This window comes from Propithecus coquereli, unplaced genomic scaffold (assembly GCF_000956105.1).
Source record: "Propithecus coquereli isolate 6110/MARCELLA unplaced genomic scaffold, Pcoq_1.0 Scaffold296, whole genome shotgun sequence".
In the NCBI taxonomy this organism is placed as follows: Eukaryota; Metazoa; Chordata; class Mammalia; order Primates; family Indriidae; genus Propithecus; species Propithecus coquereli.
Genome location: NW_012148574.1, coordinates 411,129 through 433,565, shown reverse-complemented (window position 1 = coordinate 433,565; position 22,437 = coordinate 411,129). Strand labels below are relative to the sequence as shown.

Genomic DNA, 22,437 nt, shown 5'->3' with positions numbered 1-22,437 from the left:
TTACAGAATAAACCCGATTATTTTTGAATAAAGAATTTTCTTCTTTAAATGAAGAAGAATCAGATTCCGAGAATATTCTGGATGACTGGAAAAAAATGTGGTCACACATTGCAATTTGCTGACAGGAGACATACATGCTACATGCTGTCGACTTTCTCTTTCATTAGCCATATGACAAAGCGACCTTAAACATACAAGGGAAGGCTTCGGGAGGAGTTGCTTCCACCTATATTTCCTCTGGTAGTTTCTTGCCGTTTGCCAAGATAGAAAAAAGGGAATTAAAAAATAGAAAGGCTTTAGTTAAAGAAGTGAAAACCAACAGGATTTTAATTCTTGGTGGGAATCATGGAAATCTGCAGGCTTGTAAGTTTTAAACAGAGGGTTTCTGAATCGAAATGAATAATTCAAGGATCTCAGAGTTTTGAAGTGGGAAGAGGTCCTAGAGCAAAGATAGAAAGTCAAGTATTTTTCAACTAAAGCCTGGAGAGAAAAACAAGTAGAGCCTGATAGCAGAGAAGTGAGATATAATTAGAGATAACACTGGAATTTGGATTTCTGTTAAATATTGCGCCATATATGCACCCTTCAAAGCTGTGTTCTTCGATGCTAATGCTTGTAGATTATGTGGGAAAACACTGTTTCTGTGGTTTGGTTATTTTGCTTATTCATTCCTACTAAAGAATGTAAAAAATTAAATACAAATGTAATTCAAACTCTACTACAAAAGGAAAGAAATTGGTTATTGAGTCTATGAAGCCCAGATAGCTCCTGGAGGCATGCCCTGAGAGGACTGCTATTAGAAAACAGCAAGAGGAAACCTTAATGTCAACTGCCTTAGAAAAAATAAAATTTTACCTTTGCTAAAGTGTTCCATATTTAAAGGAAAATTTTGATGCTTTATTAAGAGATTTTAACTAATGCCTAAACTCAGACACTGTAAGGAATGGTTCATTAATATGATGCTTCCCAACACTGTATATGAACTGGTGCTAATTTAAGTTGTTAGGATTTATTACACATAAAATCATTAAAGGTCAATAATTTCTAATTCTGTGACGATATATTTGTGTTTTCCGAAGATTTACAAGACTGCAATAGTCAGACTATTTTGAATATTTACTTTTCCTCCTCGGAATCACTAGCTGTCTCTCAAAAATAATTTCTAGTGATGCATGAAGTTAATTAGATAATTTCTTAAAAACCCTAAGTTGCATAAAAGAGAACCAAGTTAATAGGATTTATTCAAATTTTCAAGAAATTAATTCACTTATTAGATTTTGAGCAGTTCCTCTGCCTGTCTGGGACCTCATTTCCACATATAGTTTTTGTTTGTTTGTTTTTCCTATATTAATAACAAATCTAAAAAATCAGTTTGGTAGCCCAATCACTTTAAAACTAATTTCATTAATTTTATCTCTCTCCTCAATTATTAATGGATATACTTGTTCTCTGGTATTATTTCCCACCATACTTATAAAAGGGCTCTTCTTCGATCAAGATAACACCTTCTGGAAGACTTAACTCATGCTGTTTCGTTAAACTCACTCTTTTCCTTGCAAAACTTCATTGTAAATTTTAGTATTTTCTTCAAATAGATTAGTATTCACTTAAACTTCAAATTATACAATAATTTCCTCATGATGCTGAAATGACCTTACGAATATAATAAAATTATGAACTTCCTAGAATTTTCTCAGTTTTGAATGCCAATAAAAAAAAAACAAAGAACTATTAAGAAATAAAGGAAATCAAGTGAGAACACAAAGTATTCTTCATTTCTAATGACCTGCTATATCGATAATCCTTACTATAATGAAAAAGGGTATTTGATACAAATCATGTTTTTATAATGTTTTTCCAAATTAAAAAGTTGTAGAGGCTAGTTCTTGCTATATCCTTATTACTGTTTTTGAGAAAAGATATCTCTTAGTAGATTATCTGGTAAATTACCAACTCTGTTGGCTGATTCCACATACATTTAAAACAACATAAACTCAAGGAGGAAAACTTTGGCATCGCCATCGCTTCAAAGTGCTTAAATTCTTTTCAATTATTAGAAATTTAAGTTATAATGAAGAGATTTAAGGTTGACTAAAATTAAGTAAAAATTCCTGCACTCTCTGGGATCTCTCGCCCTTCTGGTCGCCTTGGAGCCTGGCGCCCTGGAGGCAGCAGAGCGTCCTGTTCTCTTTATGTGGGTCACAGATGGCCTGAGCCACACGCTTTACTCCTGAATCATCAATCAGGATCACTTGGCTCTTCTTCCTTCTGGTATTTCACTTTCAGAACTTGCTTTTCAATCATTAGCTGGATGACTATGTGCTGCCCTCAGTCTCTTCTTAGGCTGATCCCTGCTCAATTTATTTAGGGCAGACCATCGAGGATTAGTTTAACATTGAATAGTCCTTTATTGGCTCCCTTTCAAAATTATATCCCGGTACACCCTCTGGGCCCTTTCAGATTGCTTAAGAACCTTAAAAAGCATTTCCTTGTGTTGTTTTTCTCACAGTGTTTCCCATTTTGATGATTCTAAATATACGGTTCTTTGTGAGTAATTTTACATACATATTTTAATAAACTAAAAAATTTTGAAAAATATCATATTGTCTTCAATATTTTTTATAAAAGGTAACTACCATCAAAATATATATATTTAAAGTATATTTTGAATATAAAAATTTAACATACTATTTCAAAAGCCATTATTACATCAATATTATAGATTCATATTAGATAAATAGATCATGCAAACTAATTTAGTCGTCCATCATCAATACTTCTCTGTGTGAATGGGATAAACACAGGCATACAAAGGAGGACAACGCGCCATTTGTGCCATAAAGAACCCCGAGTCCAAAGGGAAACTGGATTTCAAAGCAGAGGAGAAGCGCTATGACACAGCAAGGTCCCCTGCTAGAGGGGCACCCCATCGCCCTGGAAACTTGGGGGGCTCTAAGCGGCTCATACCTTGAAGATAAGGGCAACGTAGCCATGTGAGAGGGAAGGAAAAAGCACAGTGCAGGCTGGGGAGAGAAGGCAAGCAGGACAGCTGGGCAAAGCCAGAGGAGGAGGAAGCGGCAGGGATAGAGACAGAAGAGGGGACTGGGCCAGACCCCTGCAGCTTTCCCCTGGCACTCGACATGCCAGGGTGCAGATAGCCTATGCACTTTATATGAAATTTGTCTGAAATTCAACACTTCTGTCTACATATTTAACATCTTAGAAATTTTTTTTTGAAATATATTTCATGTATAAACCAAACTACATATTTAACAAAAGACAACAAAATATACCAAAATTAGAATTATTTCCACTCATTTACTGAGGCATTTATATAAGTATATATAATTTTTATGCAAAAATTATGTTTACTATATGAGGATATTACAAATAAATATAAATGGGAAAACAGAGCTTATCTCTTCAAGGAGCTGCTGTTACCCTGTGAGGTGAGATCTGTAGACTTATTCGTAAGCTCAATAAATATTTATTACACTGTTCTAGAGTAAACCTAGGCAACAGAAAAAAGAAAAAAATCTAAGCGAGATTTTGGGATTCTCTGAGCAAAATCTCATTCCCTCTAGTGTGAGTAAAATTTATAGAGATTGTGAATAAATCACAGTATTAAATAAATACGATCAGATTTTCTAGTCACACGCATATGAAGCATATGGATAACAGAATTCTTTCACTGTGCTGTTATAGTCTGCAACACACTTTTAATCTTTATTTTTAGACAAATAAAAAAGTGAAGATGGATGGGTAAAGTATTCTTTTTTCATTTTTTTCTTAGAGAAGATATGACACTATGAAGATATTCTCTGATAAAATCAAGTTTGTGTTAAGGTGCAAATTATACAATTTTTCATCTTTAACTCCATATAACCTTGATCTGACTGAGTTTAGAATTAATATTTATTTTTTATTTATATAAACCTTTGCCTTATTTTTTCAGGGTGAATTTCTAATGAAGATGAAGCAGGAAGTACTCAAAAAATGTAGTAATTAAGAGAAATACTACAAAAAATATTATAAAACACATAAGCCTGATATGTTCCTTCATCAAAATATTATTTTTAAGCATTACTATGCTCTGTTTTGGAATCTCAGCTCCTTAGATAGATGAAACTAAGAAGTGTATTTACGTCTATAAAACCCACAAAGAGTTAGTAGCAAACAGCACAGATGAAAAAGAAAACAATATAGTATATAAAATAAGCAGAGAGTTGTCTAAATAGCACACTCAACAGGTCAAAGTAAATCGAAATGAATCTCATACACACAAAAATCACTAGAGAACAACTTCAGGGGTCAAGATTAGCTTATGACCTAATGAAGAACAATAAAAGACGAGAAGGAAAAGCAACTGGAAACATCAATGTGAACAATACTGCTATTACATTAAGTATCATAGATCATTATGAGAAAGATTTAAATGCATTAATAAATAAGAATTTAAAAATCTTAGAAAATGTATTTTGTTTTACATAAATAAATGTGCAGTAATTTATTTCAAATATGAGAAGCACATGTAACAAAGTTATAATGGAGTTTCAACAAGGTTGGAAATTTATGGGCCAATACAGAGAAAACAAAATTAGTTATTGAGTTAAATCCAAGATACTTTTATTAGGCACCTGTCATTTCTACACATCTGCTCAATGTGGGCAGTATAACAATGAGTAAGATAATCTAGGATTGGAAAGAACCTACAGTCTAGTACACAATAGAATGAAAAAATGTAAAGCAACCTTTTCAAAAATGACTAAATATAAATAACTGAATGAAACAACACAAAGATTAAGAAATCTAAATCATAAAATATTAAGCTTTGAAGAATAAAAAGTATGAATTTCACCCAAGACCTGTAATATAAAACTATAATCCAGAGAGTAAATTTTCACAATTAAAAATAAATGTTCACAATTAGGACTGCAACCTTAGCAACAGGCTACAAACTCATTTTTGAAATAACACAAAGAATTCGGAGTTTCTAATTAAACCTAAGTAACGTGTTGGGTACTTGAGTCTAAAGGTAACCTGGGGGACTGACTATACCTCTTTCTCAATGAGTTTCATTACTGAATTTTCTAAAATCTATGTGCATGGCCCAAATACACGAGTGTTGCTTTTAAAAAAAGGAAAAACCTTCCTTTCTCTCTAATGTCTAGCATAGAGGCCTTGAAATGATTCTAAAATTAACATCATTAGCCATAATCGCTGGATTCATTTATTCATGGAGGGCCTTCTACCTACCAGGCACTGTGCTGGGGACTGGGGTGAACACGAATACTAAAGAGAAAACAAATCCATAAATTTTGCGCAATTACACAGCATGTTTAGAATGATAAGCACCATAAGAAGAAGCAGAGTAAAGGGGCTTGGGGCGCCTCCAACTTTAAACTGCATGGTCAGGACAGGCCTCATTGTGCAGGTAAACCGTAAGCAAAGGCAGAAGGACCGTGACCAACTGTGAAGACAGAATGCAGGAGGGACGGGAGTTGGAAGGTTAGGTCTGGGAGGTGACAGCAGAGGAGGCAGAATCTGGCTTTCACTGAGAGACAGGAGGCACAGGGAAGAGTTCAGTGCAAAGGAGTGACGCGTTCCCACCTCCAGCATGAACGCTCGCAGGCTGGAAGAGATTGCATGAGGGAGGGATGGAATTAGTTAGGAGGACCAGATAGGAGACTCTTGGAGTAACTCAGGCATGAGACGATGGTAGTGAAGAGAAGCTATCGAACTCTGAAGGAACTCTGAATCTGACGAAATGTGGGATGTGGGATGTGAGAGACAGACAGTGGTCCAGGGTCATCCCAAAGTCTATGGCCTGTGTAAACAGAGGGATGGAGTTCTCGTCAGCCAAGAGAGACGGCTACAGGAGAAGCACTTGGGGCTGGGGGGGAGGGTGCTGGGGTGGAGAAGAGGAGGCAAGTTGTTCCATTTAGACAAGTCAAATCTGAGTGTCTATTAGCCATCCAGGTGGAGAGACTAAGTCACTAGATGGAAATACGAGTCTGGAGTTCAAGAGAAAGGTCTGGCTGGAGATCACCAATTTAAGAGCTAAGGGCCCACAGATGTTTCTTCCAGCTACCGCTCTGGATGAGATCCCTGCGAGAATGACAGATACAGAAGGGGCCAAGGACCAAGCCCTGCACCCACCCCACTCCCCCAACATGAAGGGTATGGAGAGAAGAGGATGAACCAACAAAACAGACCGGAGAAGGAGTTACTAGTGAGGTACAAGAAAGACCAAGAATGTGTGGTGCCTGGAAATCCGTGTGAAGTCGCATATTGAAAAGGACAGCATCTTCCCAAAGTCTTCATGCTATGGAGTTCCTACTGTGTAGTTCTAAAATAAGAATATTGATCTAGAATCTCAGATCTCTACCCATTCTATTATGTCAAGGCTAATGATCTTTGAATGGATACTAAATTTGCACACAAAACTCAAATTTGTGCAAAAAGAAATTCTTCACTTCCTTCCTTAGGTCCCCTTCCTAACTCATATAGTTACCAGTGTTTCCTGAATATTCGTGGTATCCACTAAAAAATATCACTGTCACTGATGTCATTCCCTATTCCACCTCTTTTATTGCCCAATTTATTAGAGTCCCAATTTATTACTGAGTCCCATCTCCTAGTAAAGCCTTCATAAATGTGAAATCTACACACACACAAACCCATACCAGTTTTTAGATGTTTACAGCGTGGGTACCTATCTGCCCTGCTTAACTGGCAATACGTTTCCTATGGATTCTGGTCAGTTTCATATGTCAGCTTGGTAAGCCTACAGTCCCCAGTTATGCAATCAAACCCCAATCTGGGTGTTTCTGTACAGGTATTTTGTAGATGTGGTAACATATGAAATCAGCTGACTTTAAGCAAGTGCAGGAGGAGATCATCCTCTACAATCTGACGGGGCATCCTTCAATCAGTTGACAGGCCTAAGAGCACAACCGAAGCTTCCCTGAAGAGGAAGGAAGTCTGCCTGTGGGCTGCAGCTTCGGCTCTGCCCAAGAGTTTCCAGCCCGTCCTTCGGATCTCAGACTTGCCTAGCCAGCCCCCAATCGCATAACTCAATTCCTTGAAATAAATCTCCAGTTTGTGTGTATCTACCGCTGGTTCTATTCAACATTTCCCTGGAGGAACTCCAACAGATCGTTATGTTCCTACATGGTAACTAATCCAGTAGTTTTGAATGTGCAATGGCAATTGTTTTCCCCACTTACAGAGATGTTCTCCGATGAAATTATCTCTTAAGTACATTAATAAAGCCCAATCTAAATTCTGCTACACTTATCAGCGTGATACATAAAAGTATAAATACATTAAATAAGAAATTATCCCAGTTACTTTCATCAAAAGTTTTAATGTGCTTCTCCAAGCATTTAATATAGCTGCTTTTAAAATTAAAAAAGCAAAACAAAATTTAAGTTTTATCTATTTCCCTCCCAAGTCCAACTTTGGAAGGTACTCAGTAATAGTGAAATTAATGACACAAGAAACAGAAACATGGAAATTATGAAACATTCAAAAATAGATAACTTCTAGATAATCAAGACAGAAAAAAGAAAGATGATTGACGGCTGCAAAATAGTTTGAAATTACACATAAAAGTATCCAAGAACAGATGTACATTTTATATAAGACAAGAGAGGATGTACATTTTATATAACACAAAAAGCATTTGAAACAATCAATCTCAAATCAAACAAACAGCCCAACATACACTCGGTTCACTGAGCAAGGAATCCCAGTACCGATTGCGCACTGTGGGGAAAAACTATTCACATGCTTCGTATTTGTATTAGAGCTCACTGCCAATTATTTTGAATTAAAATAGCCAAAATAAAGTAATGCAAAGCAACCTTTAATAAAATAAAACAAAGTATGTATATGAATTTTAAAAGTACTTTGAATAACTTATCATTAAGGTGAAAACGATTAGGCTGTAAATCTTCCTGGAAAAGAACTTTCAATATGGGTGTCTAGACTAGAATGCGAATATTAAAAGAGGGGGAAGAAAAAGAAAAAAAAAAAAAGACCACAGCGGCATAAAAGCAAAACATCCGGTAAGCAGTGAGACACAGCCAAAGCTTCACAGGCACAGACAACATCAGGCGTGCACTGAGCCATCTGAGCGGATCCCATCCGTGTGCTGAGTGCTGCCCTGCACGGCCAGCGCCATGAAATTCCCTGGCCAGCGAGGGTGGCTGCTGGAATCGCTGCTTCCTTTCTGAGGATGCGCGTTGCAGTAGGGGCTCCCCAAGCTCCACCCTTAAAATATATTCTCCAGATGGCAGATGTAAAGAAGCACAAAATGAAAGCAGGCGTTGTAAGGAGTGGGCAGAGAGGGAGCAGAAGCTGGAGGGCACCTGTTTGAGGATTTAGAAACAAGGATAGAAGTACAACAAATACAAACGTAACTGCCAGTATGAGGAATCAACTGAAGAAAGAATACATGGTATCAGTGACTGACAATGCTGAAAAACAATGTGAACAGTAAAAGGAGACTGGACTACAGAAAGAGAACAGGCAAACTGTAAAAAAACAGATCTAAGGAATTAGCAAATTTAGACATCCCTCCTTTCCTAGGCTGTTCTGTGAGAAAAGAAAGCACAATAGGGAGAAGAATGAGTAAAAATGCCTATAAAATGATTAGGTACACAGTACTACCCAACTATAATGTTCAGATAGATTTTTTAAAGTCCTTTACCCAAGAAAATACTAAATGAAATTTTAAAATTCCACAAGGTCAAACAGTGATTTGAGGAATGATCACAAAGATTCAAAGATAGTAAAACTGTGAAAATTATAACAATGAGATTAGTATAAACACAACTTTGGAAACCACAAAGTTTCTATGAAATAATCAGCAGTGATGTTTTGACTTCCTGCAACCTCTTGTGGTATGATTCAGGATCCAGCAGCCCCTCGCTGTGCACTGTTACTCTTCCCCGGAATACTCAGAGTATCATCCGTACCACAAGGCAAAAGGGCTGAGTATTTATTAGTGTAAAACCACAAGTGTGAGGAGGCAGCTTTATGTCTGATTTTGATAACAAACAAGTTTAAAGATGCAACTCTAAAGTAACGCAATCAAACAGCAAGGTAGGCTCTGCTCTTCTAAAACTCTCTGCAGCACTAGCACAGACATAAAGGCTTCAATAATACACATCTCAGTCAAGTGCGACTCAGCCTTTAAATCTGGACATTTTCCCAAGTGTAGAATTAAAAGCTTCATGACTGGAATGAAAGAGCACAATTGTTCCCATTCATACAACACTTTTACTCTTTTCACATTTTCCTCAGGTACTGAGCCACACTTCCTTAAAGAAAGTAATGAGCTTCTGAAGAAACAATTTCTAAAGTTACACAAAGAAAAAACTAAAACTCCAAAAAAAGAAAAAAATAGGCATGTCCTTCAACAAAAAAGGGGCATTAGAATTTCTAGTATAAAGAAATCCCAAAACCTTTCAATCAATTTATGTTCTTCTTAGCATCAGGCAAGAAACAAATTTTGTAGTATTAGAAGTGTTTGATATTTAACCTTAATTGTTTTAATGCAACAATAACATGTAAGATATCAGTATATTACCAGTGCTGATATGCATTATCGTTTCACCGCACCTAATATTAGAATTCTTAAAAATGTAAGCCTCCCGTCCGCCCTCCGAAGCTAAAAATGTAAGCCTCATTGCATGATCTATCTCCAAGTAATTTATATGTGACTCTTTCTATATTGTTCCATTCTTTACAACAAAAATATACCAGTAGGTGTATATCATGACCACCAGCACACCATCTAGTCTTGAAAAGTAGTAAAGCAAAAAAACAGATACACTATAGAGCTTACTTTACATCAGAAAAGGATAAACCCATCTGAATAGTAAAATTCCTGCAAACTTCTGCGTACTGGCCATTCATCAGATTTTCAAACGTAACCCATTCGAAGTGTTTATCAGTAGGTGTCATTCCTGATGACACGCTGAAGACATCAGGAAATAAGACATCTTTCATTTTTTGTCCCACTATTTATCCTCAGGGAAATGACTCCTCTGGAAGGACGTTCAAAATCCACTCCTGGAGCATTGTCTGCCTTAGCACAGACCTACCCGAAGAAAGTCACTGGAGGAAGCCTCGTTGTTCTGGGATCCTAGAGAGAGAGCTGCCCCCTCTAGAGGTGGGGTCGGCAGGTGATCAGTGCAGAGAAACTACCCACCAGCTCTGCACCTCTGAGCAAGGTACGAACCTCTTCGAGCTACAGTTACGTCACCTCTCTGATGCAGACGATGACAATCAGATCCCCTCAGAGCTGTGTTGTTAGGATTAAGTGAAATAAAGCATTTGACAGCCCCTGGTAAAGTAAGCCTGGCGTCGGTGAGCTCTGAAGAAGGGACAGGCATCTTTACTGTAACTCAGAGAGTTTACTCACCAAACAGTGAAGGAGGTTGGTAAAACTTCTGAGGAAGGCTGGAAACTGAGGCACGCCCTCCTGAGTGAGTGACGCTGGGCACGGGGAGGCTGCAGGGCAAAGCCCGGCCAGATCTGGACCAGCGAGCCGTGTGTGGGCGAGCAGGGCTCACTCGGGCGAGGCCAGGCCAGGGCTCCCAGATGCGCCGGAGCAGCTCCCTTCACAGAAAGGAGCGGGACACGTACAACCCGGGCCAGCAGTGGCAGAGTCCAGTCGTGACACCCCAGCGAAGAGAGTGTAGGGAGACTGTAAGCGAGCGAACAACGCGTCGTAGCTGCCCCCCTGAGGGACGGGAGGGAGGGCAGACACAGGGCAGGAGCCAGGGTGACTGGAACCGTCAGGACGCCGAGGAAGGGGAGGACTCTCAGCCACGGCCATCTAAAGTTGGATACGCAAAGCCTCTGAGCAAATGTGCATGACTTCATATTTTCTTCATCAAGTTTCTAACCTATATTTTTTTCCCTTCCCTCCCTTCCAAACTTAAAAGAAGCCCTTACCTAACAGTAGGTGCCATTAGCCGTCCAGAGCACACATCCAGCCACGTCCTGCTTCCCTGCCTCTTCTTGCTCACGAGGACCCCTCAGCCCAGAACGAGCCCTTTTCCACCTTCTCTCACAAAACCTGCTGTACATTCGGCCGTCGCTGAACTCCCACCACGGACGCCATCGGTACTTTGCCTGTACCATCTACCGTGTTCTCTTTGAGCTGACAGGACCCGTCTCCTAGAATGTCAGCTTCCTGAAGGCAGAATGTGCATCGTGTTCATATTTATAATTCTATTTCCTAATGTGACTGGCACTCTACTAAACACCAGAAAAACGGAATACTGGCTGAACAAATTTATAAACTTCTCTTCTTGCTTGAAAATCTACCTAAGGTCATCTCTGGATACATTTTCCCTCCTCTTTTCAAAACACACACACCTTTGTCTCCTTTACTCAAACTTTTCCTTCTACCAGGAGTTCACTACCTTCTCTCAAACAAACGAAACCCTAGCCTGAATCTTCACTGTGCTCTTGGGCACAGTTCTGCCCCTGCGAGGCCACCACAGGCCCAGCTGCGACTGCGTCACAACACACCCCTCGGAACCACCAGGAACCACCGCCCACTTTACATCTTGCTGCAGCACTGAACACTGGGCCTTCAGCCACGGGGGGCTCACGCGATGCCCAGGGAACTGTGTTGGCTTCCCTCCCGGTAGTGAGAGAAAAAGTGAAATGAGAGAAAATCATGGCTTAAACGATTGGACCTGATAAGTGAGTTCACTACACTGTGATTGTGTGGCAGATGTCTACACTGGATGCAGAGTTATAAGGATGGATTCTAGACAATCAGGGTTTGTTTGGGCAGCTGTTTTCCAGATCAGGATCAGAAACATCTGTGAGCTGGAAAGAGTCCTGAACTGCCTACCACAGAGCTCTGGAATGTGGGTGAGGGAGGAAGACAGGTTTTGGAGGGAAGCCCTTTGAGGCTAATACAGTCAACAGAAGGGGGAAGTCACCTCTTCCTTGCATTTATAAGAAAAAATAATATATATCTACAGAGATTATCATCTCCAACTCTGCAAGGGACTGTCAGAAATCTAAGTGCTAAAAAAGAAAAGGGAGGGAAGTCAGGGATGGAAGGAAGGAAGGGAGGGAGGAAAAAAGTTCAGCAGAATTCAGCAGAAAATCATGTTTGTTCCTAAGACCAGCTAAAGCCAAAGTCGTGCTGGTCAACTGTGAACTCTGGAAGGCGTCTAATAGTACAGAGGCAGCTTGTGGCTACTAAGATCCACTTCCATCGCGCCGCAGGGCTGAAAACAGTTCAGTTCTGCTTTTCCCAGGTCCCTGAGCTGGCTGCCCCCTGCATGCGTAGTCTGCCCGTGAGGCGGAGGAGGGAGTGGCAGTAGAAGGTGGGTGTAGAAGGCCACCACACACAGCTGAATGGCTCTGTCTAGAAGTACTTCATGCATTGTTTGTTTTACATAAACATGAAGCATATCCTCCTGGTAAGACAAAGCAAAGACCTTCTGAAGGGGGACTGTTAATCCAGCCCAGAGTTACTTCTAAATATAACAGGCAGAAATGCTGACACAGAGAACAGGCTAGATAGCAAAGCTTTGACAGAGACTCTAAAAGACCTTTATTTCAAATTGTTCCAACAGGTTCTAACAAGAGTAGATAAGTATTAAAAAAAAAAAAAAAAAAAGGAGTTAAGAGATTTTTTCACACCCAAATCATTCAATTTTCTACATAAAGTAGCTAGAAAATAAAGGAATTGGATGAGGCCAGCAAGGCCCTTTAGGACCAAAATTTAAAAAATAGTTTCTACATCAGCTCTGACAATTGTATCCACATTGTGAGGGATGCTGTGATCTAAATTTGCAAGCTGCTTTAAAGAGCTCCATCTACGAGGCCACAAGTGGCCCTCCAGATCCCCAAGTGTGGCCCCTTGGCTGAATCAAAACTTCATGAATAAATCCCTTTAGTAAAAGGATTCGTTCTGTGAAATTTGGATTCAGTCAAAAGGCCACACTCAAGGACCCAGGAGGCCGTGTATGGCCCCAAGGCTGCAGGTTCCCACCCCTCAGCTACACCATTCACAAGGGTTATCCGTTATTCTGTTTCACTGCTACTGAACCAACCAGAAAAAAGTACGTATATTAAAGTTTTATAAACTAAGGTTAGATCTTGAAAGAAAATTCAGGGTTCCATTCTAAGCAAAGTTAGATAATTTTCAAAAAAATGAAAAATTCTGGTCCATGTAAACTCAAGATTTACATATTCAGCTAAACTATCATTTGCAGTCTCCACTTAGACATCTAAAAGGCATCTCAACACTAAGGGTTCGAAAAGGAACATGGTGTCCTGCCCCACAGTCTCCAAACCTGCTCTCCCCTAGCCCCTCCACCTTAGAGGAGGTGACACCCACCTGCTGCATCAGGCACAAACCTGGGACACCCCGTCCCCTTTCCCTCTGGCCCCCAGCACCCCATCTCAGCAAGCCCAGCTAATCTATCCAAGTGCCTGATCCATCCAACACTGCCCTGTCCCCGCTGCTACCATCTGGCTGAGCCACCATCATCTCCAGCCACAGCAACTGCAGTAGCTGGCCCCCTGCCAGGAGCCAGCCCACGAATCAGCCAGAGTAAACGTGCAAAGGGCAAATGAGGCCTTGAACCTCCACAAGGGCTTTCGGATCGAGTCCAGACACAATGCCAAGCCCTGTGGCGCGTCGCAGGACCTTCAGCAGCACCCTGGCTCCCCTCTCAGGGCACGACTCCCACCCCAGCAGTACAGACCCGGTTTCTGCTCCGGGAACCCTGCCAGCTCGACCTCGCCTCAGGGCGTGTCCACTGCCTCCTCCTCCCTGTACCCGGCCAGCATCTCTGCAGCACACAGGTCCCTCTCAAAGGTCAGTGCCTCACTGACCTTTGTCAGGGGCCATTCTTGACAATGCAATCAAAGTAGTGTCAACCTGGCACTAACTCATTCATTGCCCTATTCGATTAACTGAAATTACCTTTGCACTCATTTGCTTATTGGCTATTTCCTCAGTATCAGAATTTAATCTCTCTAGAGCAGAGAGGCCTGGTCTTTCTCATTTATAACTGCGTCGACAGTACCTGCAGTGGGCCAGGCTCATCCCCGCTGACCCTGCAGGTGTAAACGGAGGCGAATCCGTTCCCTTGAGTCTCGGGGTTGTTCCATCTTCCGGTTAGAATGTGCATCAAGTCTGGGTTCCCTGCTGTGTAATCTATTCAGAGGTGTTCCACGTGGCATCTAGAATGAAATTCGGTGAACCTCCTTATGCTTCTAGTGGCTTTAAAAAGTCCCAATAGTCCCGAGGGAACAGGACATACACAGCAAGCTCATGTTCCATGACCATGGAACACCACTGAGGTAGCGCCGCCTGAGAGCAGGAGGCAGATCTCCACGGGCGCTTCGCGGGCTGAGGCTCCCGCGGCAGCTTGGCAACAGCGTGTTGTACTACACGAACATCACATGGAGCTTATTCACGCCGCAAACCGTCAGCCTGAGGCTCTTCTACTCCCAAGCTATAGGTTTAAAGGAACAATTCTCTTCCCGCTACGCTATGACTTTTTCCTCACTTTCTCTCCACTAAACCCAATAGCTCCTTTTCCAGTGCTAGTCAACAAAAATGACAAATTTTGAGATACGACCTTAAAAAATACATGATAGTTTTGTGAAAAAAAGTAATGTGTGCATGCTATCTATGTGTGTGAATAACAAATAAGTCATAAGTCACAAAAAGAGAATCCATTCAAGTCTGGTGACCTGTTATTATTAATGCAGGCTCAGAAGGAAGTACAGTTAAGTGAAATCTACATCAGCTGCAAAATTCAAAACTCTTCATAGTTTTTTCTCTGGGACTTTTTTGCTCCTTACTCTAATTTCAATGATTTTATAATATTTGAAATCAACTTAAATAAAAATCATATCTTATACCCACAGGCAGTATCTTCCTGATCTAGATACTTGGTAACGTTATTTTTTTCCCTCGCATATAACTAGAGACAATGTCAAAATCAACAGAACACAAGCTCGATCTTTTTACAAGATAAATCTTATGGTCTTACTTACCTTGGAGAAGTAAAGCATATAAGTACTATAATTATAAAAACATAGGTTCAAAAATCTCATCTTTACCACTTAGTATGGGTTCCTGGAAAGGTACTTAACCTCTCTGAGCCTCAAGATCTTTACGACAGGAATCACGTAAGCTCGTCTCAGGGGAGTGAAAGCTCAGCACGCGCATCCTCAGAGCTCGTGTCACACTCTTCCATGTGAAGACTCACAAACGGCTCACTTTATCAAGCCAAGAGGAGGAAGGTATTTTCATAGCATCTACTCTACGCCTGCATCTTACAAAGCGTGAAATGCGTGTCCTGAATGGCAGGGAGCCTGTCAAAGGCAGCCGGAAGGCAAAGCAAAGGAAAAGTCCCCACGTTCAGGGTGACACCCAGAGCTGGGGACCACAAGTGATCCAGTAACGTGAAGTTTCGGCCGAACACTGGGCGTTACGGCGAGAGAGGCAGGGCTGACGGTTGAGGGACGGACGGTGTGGTACGCTGTCCTATGACAGTACGCCGGAGAGAAAAGGCACGAAGTGAGAGGGGAGCCAGTGCAGGAGGCTCTGTGAAGGGGAAGAGACCTGGACAAGGACTACGTGTACGTAGGGATCACTACAGCCTTGTAGCATAATTCGAAGGTGAAGGAGTTAGCTGAGGGGTATGGCAGAAGATAAATCAAAAAGACGGGGTAAGTACTGAAGCAAAACCCCAGAGGGAGGCAGGAGGGAACCACCTGCAGGCCGACCGCAGGGGACCTGGCGCGATGGAAGTAAAGAGGTGGCTGTGAGTGTGAGGGTAGGTTTCACATCACTTCTCACCTGGTCACCCTGTCACCCTGCCTGCAATCAGTCTGGTTTCCAGGAAAATTACTACCTATAATGCTTCCAGAGTATGTATTCATTAAAAAAGAAAGTCTGATCAGATTAGCCCATTTAATATCCTTTAAGGAGCCCCATGGCAGAGATTGCTTGGTGCCTACTCCAATGTTCACTGTACCTTTCCTTCTGGTAACAGAATGTCACTTTTCAGCTGGATGCAGAGCTTCCATCCTGGCCAACGTACGGGCAAAAGAGTAAAGTCTGCCCAGTAAGATGGACCATGTAGGACTTTGGAGTAGGCTCTTAAAGAGAGCGTGCTCAGCATGAGGGGCCCCGTTCACCTGTCTCCTTTCCTTCCTCTGCAGGCCTACAACGAAGAAGTCACAGCAAAGCCCCAGCAAGCATACTGGACCACAGGTGTCTCCGAGGATGGAAGCCTGCACTAGAACAGTAGGGCAGCAGCAGAGTATCCAAGGCTGTGGGCTCGCTGTGGAGCAGCTCATCAGGCCCTCCTAACTCACATGAGGGACACCCTCCCCGCCATATGCTAGCTGATAAGACACACTGCACATATTGCCAGCATAAAACTCTTTACCTTGTCTGCTAATCACTGTTTAATTTTCTATCTTCCCCAACAAGTCCCCCTAGGATATAGATGGCAGATATAGTAAAGGCCTAGAACAGACCAAGTGCTAAATGAAGGACTGAATCCACATATCTTTCTATTGGAGGAGGCAGTCTGGAAGCCTGAGAATGTGGTGAAGGTTTGAATAACAGAGTTGAAAACACAGAGCTAGGGGGATGGCTTAGCCACAGTAAAAACCATAAGCATAAAAGGAGCACAGACTGCAGGACTGCTAGACCCAGAGTTCTCCGGTACCTTCATTGTTCTTTCCCCCAAGTACATCGCACCTCCACGAAAGTATGGAAAAAATATTATCTAAAGTAATCACATGCTGTCAAATAATTAATGATGCATATAGAAGAAAAAATCCACTACCTAAAATTGGAGGAATCTAACAAACAGACCTTAAAGAATATTTAAATTTTTTTCTGATATCTTAAATGCCCAAAGCAAAACCATAAAGCTTCTATACCACTTGAACAGAACTACTGGTTTTCATTTTCATTTCACAAGTTCTAACAAAGGAAGAAAATCTCCTTTAATTATTCTTTTCCTTTGAAAGTATGATGCAGCTGCCCCAAATAGGAAGTTTCCTAAAAACAGAAAATGTCATTCAAGGTATTAAACACCAATTATTAACCTTCAGATTGGTATTCTCCTTGCCAAGCATTTAAAAAAAGAAAAATAAATATCAGATCTCTTTGCCAACCATAATAAAATATCAAATTAACTTACTTACAAGTTCTAGAATATAAGAAACTAATAAATAGTGAGAGAAAAATAAAATAAAGAGCTATACTAGTACAATGAAGACAATGTAATTAAAATAGGTTCTCCAATACCTCGTACCCATCACAATGGCTACTGTTTAAACATTAATTGTTAACAAATGGAAAAAAAAAAAACTGTTGGCGAGGATGGAGAGGAAGTGCACCGTTAATGGTAATGAAAATTGTGCAGCCACCATGGAAAACAGTGTGGCAGCTCTTCAAAATATTAAACATAGAATTACCAAGTTGTCCAGCAAATCCACGTCTGGGTATAGATCCAAAAGAACTTAAATCAGGATCGTGAAGAGATGTAGGTTCACAGCAGCATTATTCACAAGAGTCAAAAGGGGGAAGCAACCCAAGTAACCACTGACAAATAAATAAGCAAAAGGTGGTTTGTACATACAGTGAAATATTATTCAGCCTTTAAAAGGAAGGAAATTCTAACACATACTACAAAACTGATAAACTGTAAGGACATTATGCTAAGTGAAATAAGTCAGTCACAAACAGACAAATACAACATGATTCCATTTACATGAGGTTTCCACGGTTGTCAAACTCATAGAAACAAAGTATCACAGAATAGTGGATGCCAGGGTCTGGGGGGCGCAGGGGTAAATGGAGAGTCATTGTTTAATGGGTACATGGTTTTAGTTTTGCAAGATAAAAAGAGTTTTGGAGACAGATGGTGGTGATAGTTTGCACAACAATATGAATGGATTTAATGCCACTGAATTGTACATTTAAAAATGATTAAGATGGTAAATTTTAAGTTATGTGTCTGCGTTAATTTGCTAGGGCTGCCATAACAAAATACCATACTACCTACAAGGCTTTAACCAACCAACTAGGTTGGTTAAAGAAGGGAAATTTATTTCCTCACAGTTCTGGAGGCCAGAAGTCCAAGATCAAGGTGCCATCAGGGTTGGTTTCTCCTGATCCGCTAACCCTGGCTTGCAGAAGGCCACCCCACCTTCTCACCGAGTCCTCGCATGGTCTCTTCTCTGTTCTCACTCCCTGGCATCTCTCTGTCTTCTTAAAAGGACACCAGTCCTACAGAACTAGGGTCCTATCGCTGTAAACTTATTTACCATCTAAAGGCCCTATCTCAAAATACAGTCATATTGAGAGTTAAGGTTTCAATATATGAATTTTGGGAGACAGAAATTAGTACGTAATAGTATATTTTACCATACTTTTTAAAATAAAAATAAAACAGGCTCTCTCATGTGAATTACCAAACTTAGCAATTTCCCAAATGTTATCCAGATACACCACCTTCTTAAAGACACTGTAAAACCTCATACTAAAAAAAAAAAAAAAAAAAAAAAGTCCCCTGAAGAAATAATTTTGATTTCAGAAGGTTTTTATCACTAGCAAGCCTCATTCTTTAAAATTATTTAGTTCCTAAGGCAGCTTTCCTTCAGTCTGGGCTCAAAAGGTAGTAAAGTACATACTAAAAATAATAAATATCTATACCCCCTCCCCCAAATTAGACATACTGATGTGTTGAACATTGCTTTAAAAAGTCTTTGCCAGCTTTCTTCTCAATAATGATCAGATGATCAGATCTAGATCTGGGACCAGCTATTCGAGATCTTACAAACAGGTATAGTTATTACACGATGGATTCATCACACTAAGACAAGCTAAGAAAAATAAAAATCAGGGGCTTTTGATTTTATAAAGAGAATTTATAGGTTAATAATAGTAGTAACCATTTATTGAGAGCCTATTACAAATGATTCTATATTATTAAAAATAGTACATTATTATTATAGACTATTCAGAAAAATATAAAGTAAAAAATCAAAATCGTTCATAAATAATCCATCATCAAAAGACGATCAATGGTAATATTTTGCTCTATTTCCTTCTAATATTTACATTGTGTGTGTGTACAACTTGTCAGTTATTTTTGTTTCATGTAAATGTAAAGATTAGAATTAAACTATTAAAATATAGAACATTAAGAATTTTCCTGTATCACTGAATATACTTTGAAGACATGATCTGAAGTTGCTGCCCAATGGTCCCCCATTTACCTAACACCACAGTATCTAGAGACCTTTGTATTGTGTCTGACAGTCACCCATGAGGAAGAGGAGGCGGATTACCCCTGTGTGTTAGGCACTATGCTGAGATTTTATATTCACAATTTCATTTAATCATCACGATCCAATGAGGTGACAAGGAAAATTGGCCAATTTCATAAATTACAAAAATGAAATCACAGAGGTTACATAACTTGCCATAGACAACAACACTAGCAAGTATCACAGCTAGGACTTAAACCTGGGTCTGCTTAACTACAAAGATTGTGCTCTTAATATACACACAGAAAGAATTTTTGTCATAAAAGTGAAATGAGACACATGAAAATTAGAAATATGGCTCCTACTCTAGGTTCCTGAAATACATTTTCTAACATACACCAGGAGCATCACAGAATCAGCAGAAAATTCTAGCTATATAGTGGTGGAAAGAATAGATACCCATCAGCTGCAATAAAAACAAATGAATGCTTTTGGCAGACGTTCATCAGTATCTTAATGGACAAACTAAATAATTCCATCTTAAAACTTTGTTCATTCAGCAACTTGGGAGTAATTTTTCAACTAATTAATTCTAGCAGCCTCTTAAGATATAAATCTGGATTAAATGTAAGACCCTTGTCAGAATTTGTAACGACTGTTCTGAAAGTTTTCCAGGCCACAACACTGCCAACGGGGCTGAGGAAAATCAGAAGCAGCACAGCCGGGAGGTCAGCCCTTGCTCTTGCCCAGGTCCTCCTGAAGCAGCCAGTGAGGATACCCAGATATCTACAGGCTTCCGCACCCCTCATCAACAGCCAACCAGAAGCCAATAGATCAATGCATTAAGAATCTCACTCTGGTCTTACTACTTACCCAAAAATCTAAGAGGCCGGCTTGAACAGGAGAAAGGGTGACAGTGTGAGAGAAAGGGAAGGTGCTGACAGGAGCAGAAAGGCCGCTTGGGGGGACTGAGACCCAGGAGATAAGGGCATCTGAGCAGGGAGGTGGCCAAGATTGAGTCCAGAGATTAGCTATTTACAGGGTAAATGAACAAACAAATTGAACAAATGTGTAGTATAACATGAGGCAGATTTCACATTGTCAGAGAAGGGAGGTACAAATATGGAAATGTAAAAAGCCAAAATTAACCTTGTACGGTTAGATGAGAATTGGAATTGGTGGTGTTAGTGTGGCCTCATGGTTGTCAGTATATAAAGATAGATTTAGAACTAAGAAAAGACACAAATGTGTGCAACCTTCCCAGCTCTGTGTACCACAAGGCCCTGGGAATAGTGATGCCCCAGCAGCCATAAGCATTCTTAGCATCCAGATGTTGGTTTCTAAATAGCATTCTCCAGCAAAAGGACACAGGGCTCTTTGGAAAAATAGAGAACTCCAGGCCTGGAGTGAAGAAAGAACTAAATAGGCCTGAAACGTATTGTTATGGCAAAAAATAAAGAAGTACTGAAAAAATGATATGGACACATCGAAAGAACATGGGAGGTGGTTTGAGGGGAACCCCACCGCCAAGTGCAGGATGACTGGAGCCTCGAGTAGATAATGATAGGAGTGGAGCATAACTCAATGAATAAAACAAAACCATGAGCCCAAACTGATACAAACAAATTAATGAAAAAAATAATGTAGAGAAAAAAGCAATGCAGGCAGAAAAATCAAATTATACAATCTACATCTGGCAACATCTGGATGCTAAAACCAGTGGGTGAAAGAAGAAAAAGAAATGGAATAGTTCATCATCTCATAGTATTTTCCCACAAAATACATATTGTTCTCAATGTCAAAATGCATAACCTAGGTCTAATAATGAGGAAACATCAGATAAATCCAGACTCAGGGATATTTCACAAAATGACTAGCTTCTAATCTTCAAAATGTCAAGGTTATGGAAATCAAGGAAAGAATGAAGAACTGCTCCAGGTTGAAGGAGACTAGAGAAGGACATGATGACTGGGCCTGGATCCTTCTGCTATGAAGGAATTACTGGAACACTGGAACTTGACGAGGAATAAACCGGAGTTCTTTGAATCTTTTTTCGCAACTCCTCTATAATTCTGAAATTAATTCAAAACAAAAAGTCTAAAAAACTTCACTGAGAAGATAGGGAGTTTGGAAATGGTCTGGTCTGCCCCAATGCTCAGCACAGAGACGGTGAGCTCTTTTCAGAGGCAGTAACAGGTGACCCTGCTGCTGACCTGATCTGTTAGCCCCCACACTGCCCTTGCTCATGATGTTCTGTTCTACTTGAGGGCCCTCTACGTGGGGAGCTGGGACACTAGGTACTAGTCAGAACAAACAAGACATTCCAGTAGACGCAGAGAGTCTATGTTTGATTTTGGAGAGAAATATTAAAATTATTGATAAACCTTTTCCTCCAATCTCTCACCCCATCCTAATCCTACAAATGCAACAGAAGTAGAGGTGGGGTAGGTATTCTCCAAACTACAGAAGAAAAAAGAATGTCCCCTAACTTTTAAAACTTGCTCTTCCAGTTTCTGATGGAATGGAGCTCCCTCAAACACCACCGCACACACAGCACTTCAGCCAACTGGCTGAGAGATCAACCTTGAAAAGAGTATTATCTGTAACTTTGACAAATCATGACTGAGATAACGGAAATGAAATACAGAAAGAGAAAGTGAGCAGGACACAGGCTAAGGACATGGTATGTTCTCTCTACCTACAGTTTTCTAAGATTTGCCATATTGCCATAGAACCAAAAAACCACCCGCCTAGACTTATCAGCACAGAGGTCTGGAAAAATACCTTCCTGAGTACAATTTTATTCCCTTAACTTGTATCCAAAAATAGCCAACTGAAGAAAGTTCTGTAAGTTCTCCAGAAGTAAAGTAAGCAGTTTGAAGACACAGGAGAAGGTACGAAATATTTACCTAGGAAAGAGGGAGGACCAATGAACCAGAGAAATATGGTAGGATGCCAGGATCCACAAAGGCCCCCTTGTGCTTAGGGGTCCCAAATTTATAGGGGACCAACGAGCATGGTCAGACAAAGAATTTCTTGGTAGCAAATAGTATTATGGCTTCTCATTCTAAACTCTTTGGCATTTTTATAAAAACAGCTGTTTCTTCTGGAACATATCTTTTGGTGTGTACTTAT

At 40.4% G+C, this 22,437-nt stretch overlaps 1 protein-coding gene across 1 annotated transcript in view; it reads right to left on the bottom strand.

Annotated features, from left to right (window-relative positions):
* The window catches only part of ZNF407 (zinc finger protein 407), a 506,579-nt gene that overhangs the window by 237,968 nt on the left and 246,174 nt on the right, over positions 1–22,437 (bottom strand). Inside the window, exon 6 of the mRNA XM_012648891.1 lies at positions 11,323–11,329. Coding sequence (XP_012504345.1) covers positions 11,323–11,329 — 7 coding nt within the window. The remainder of the gene's footprint in view (positions 1–11,322; positions 11,330–22,437) is intronic.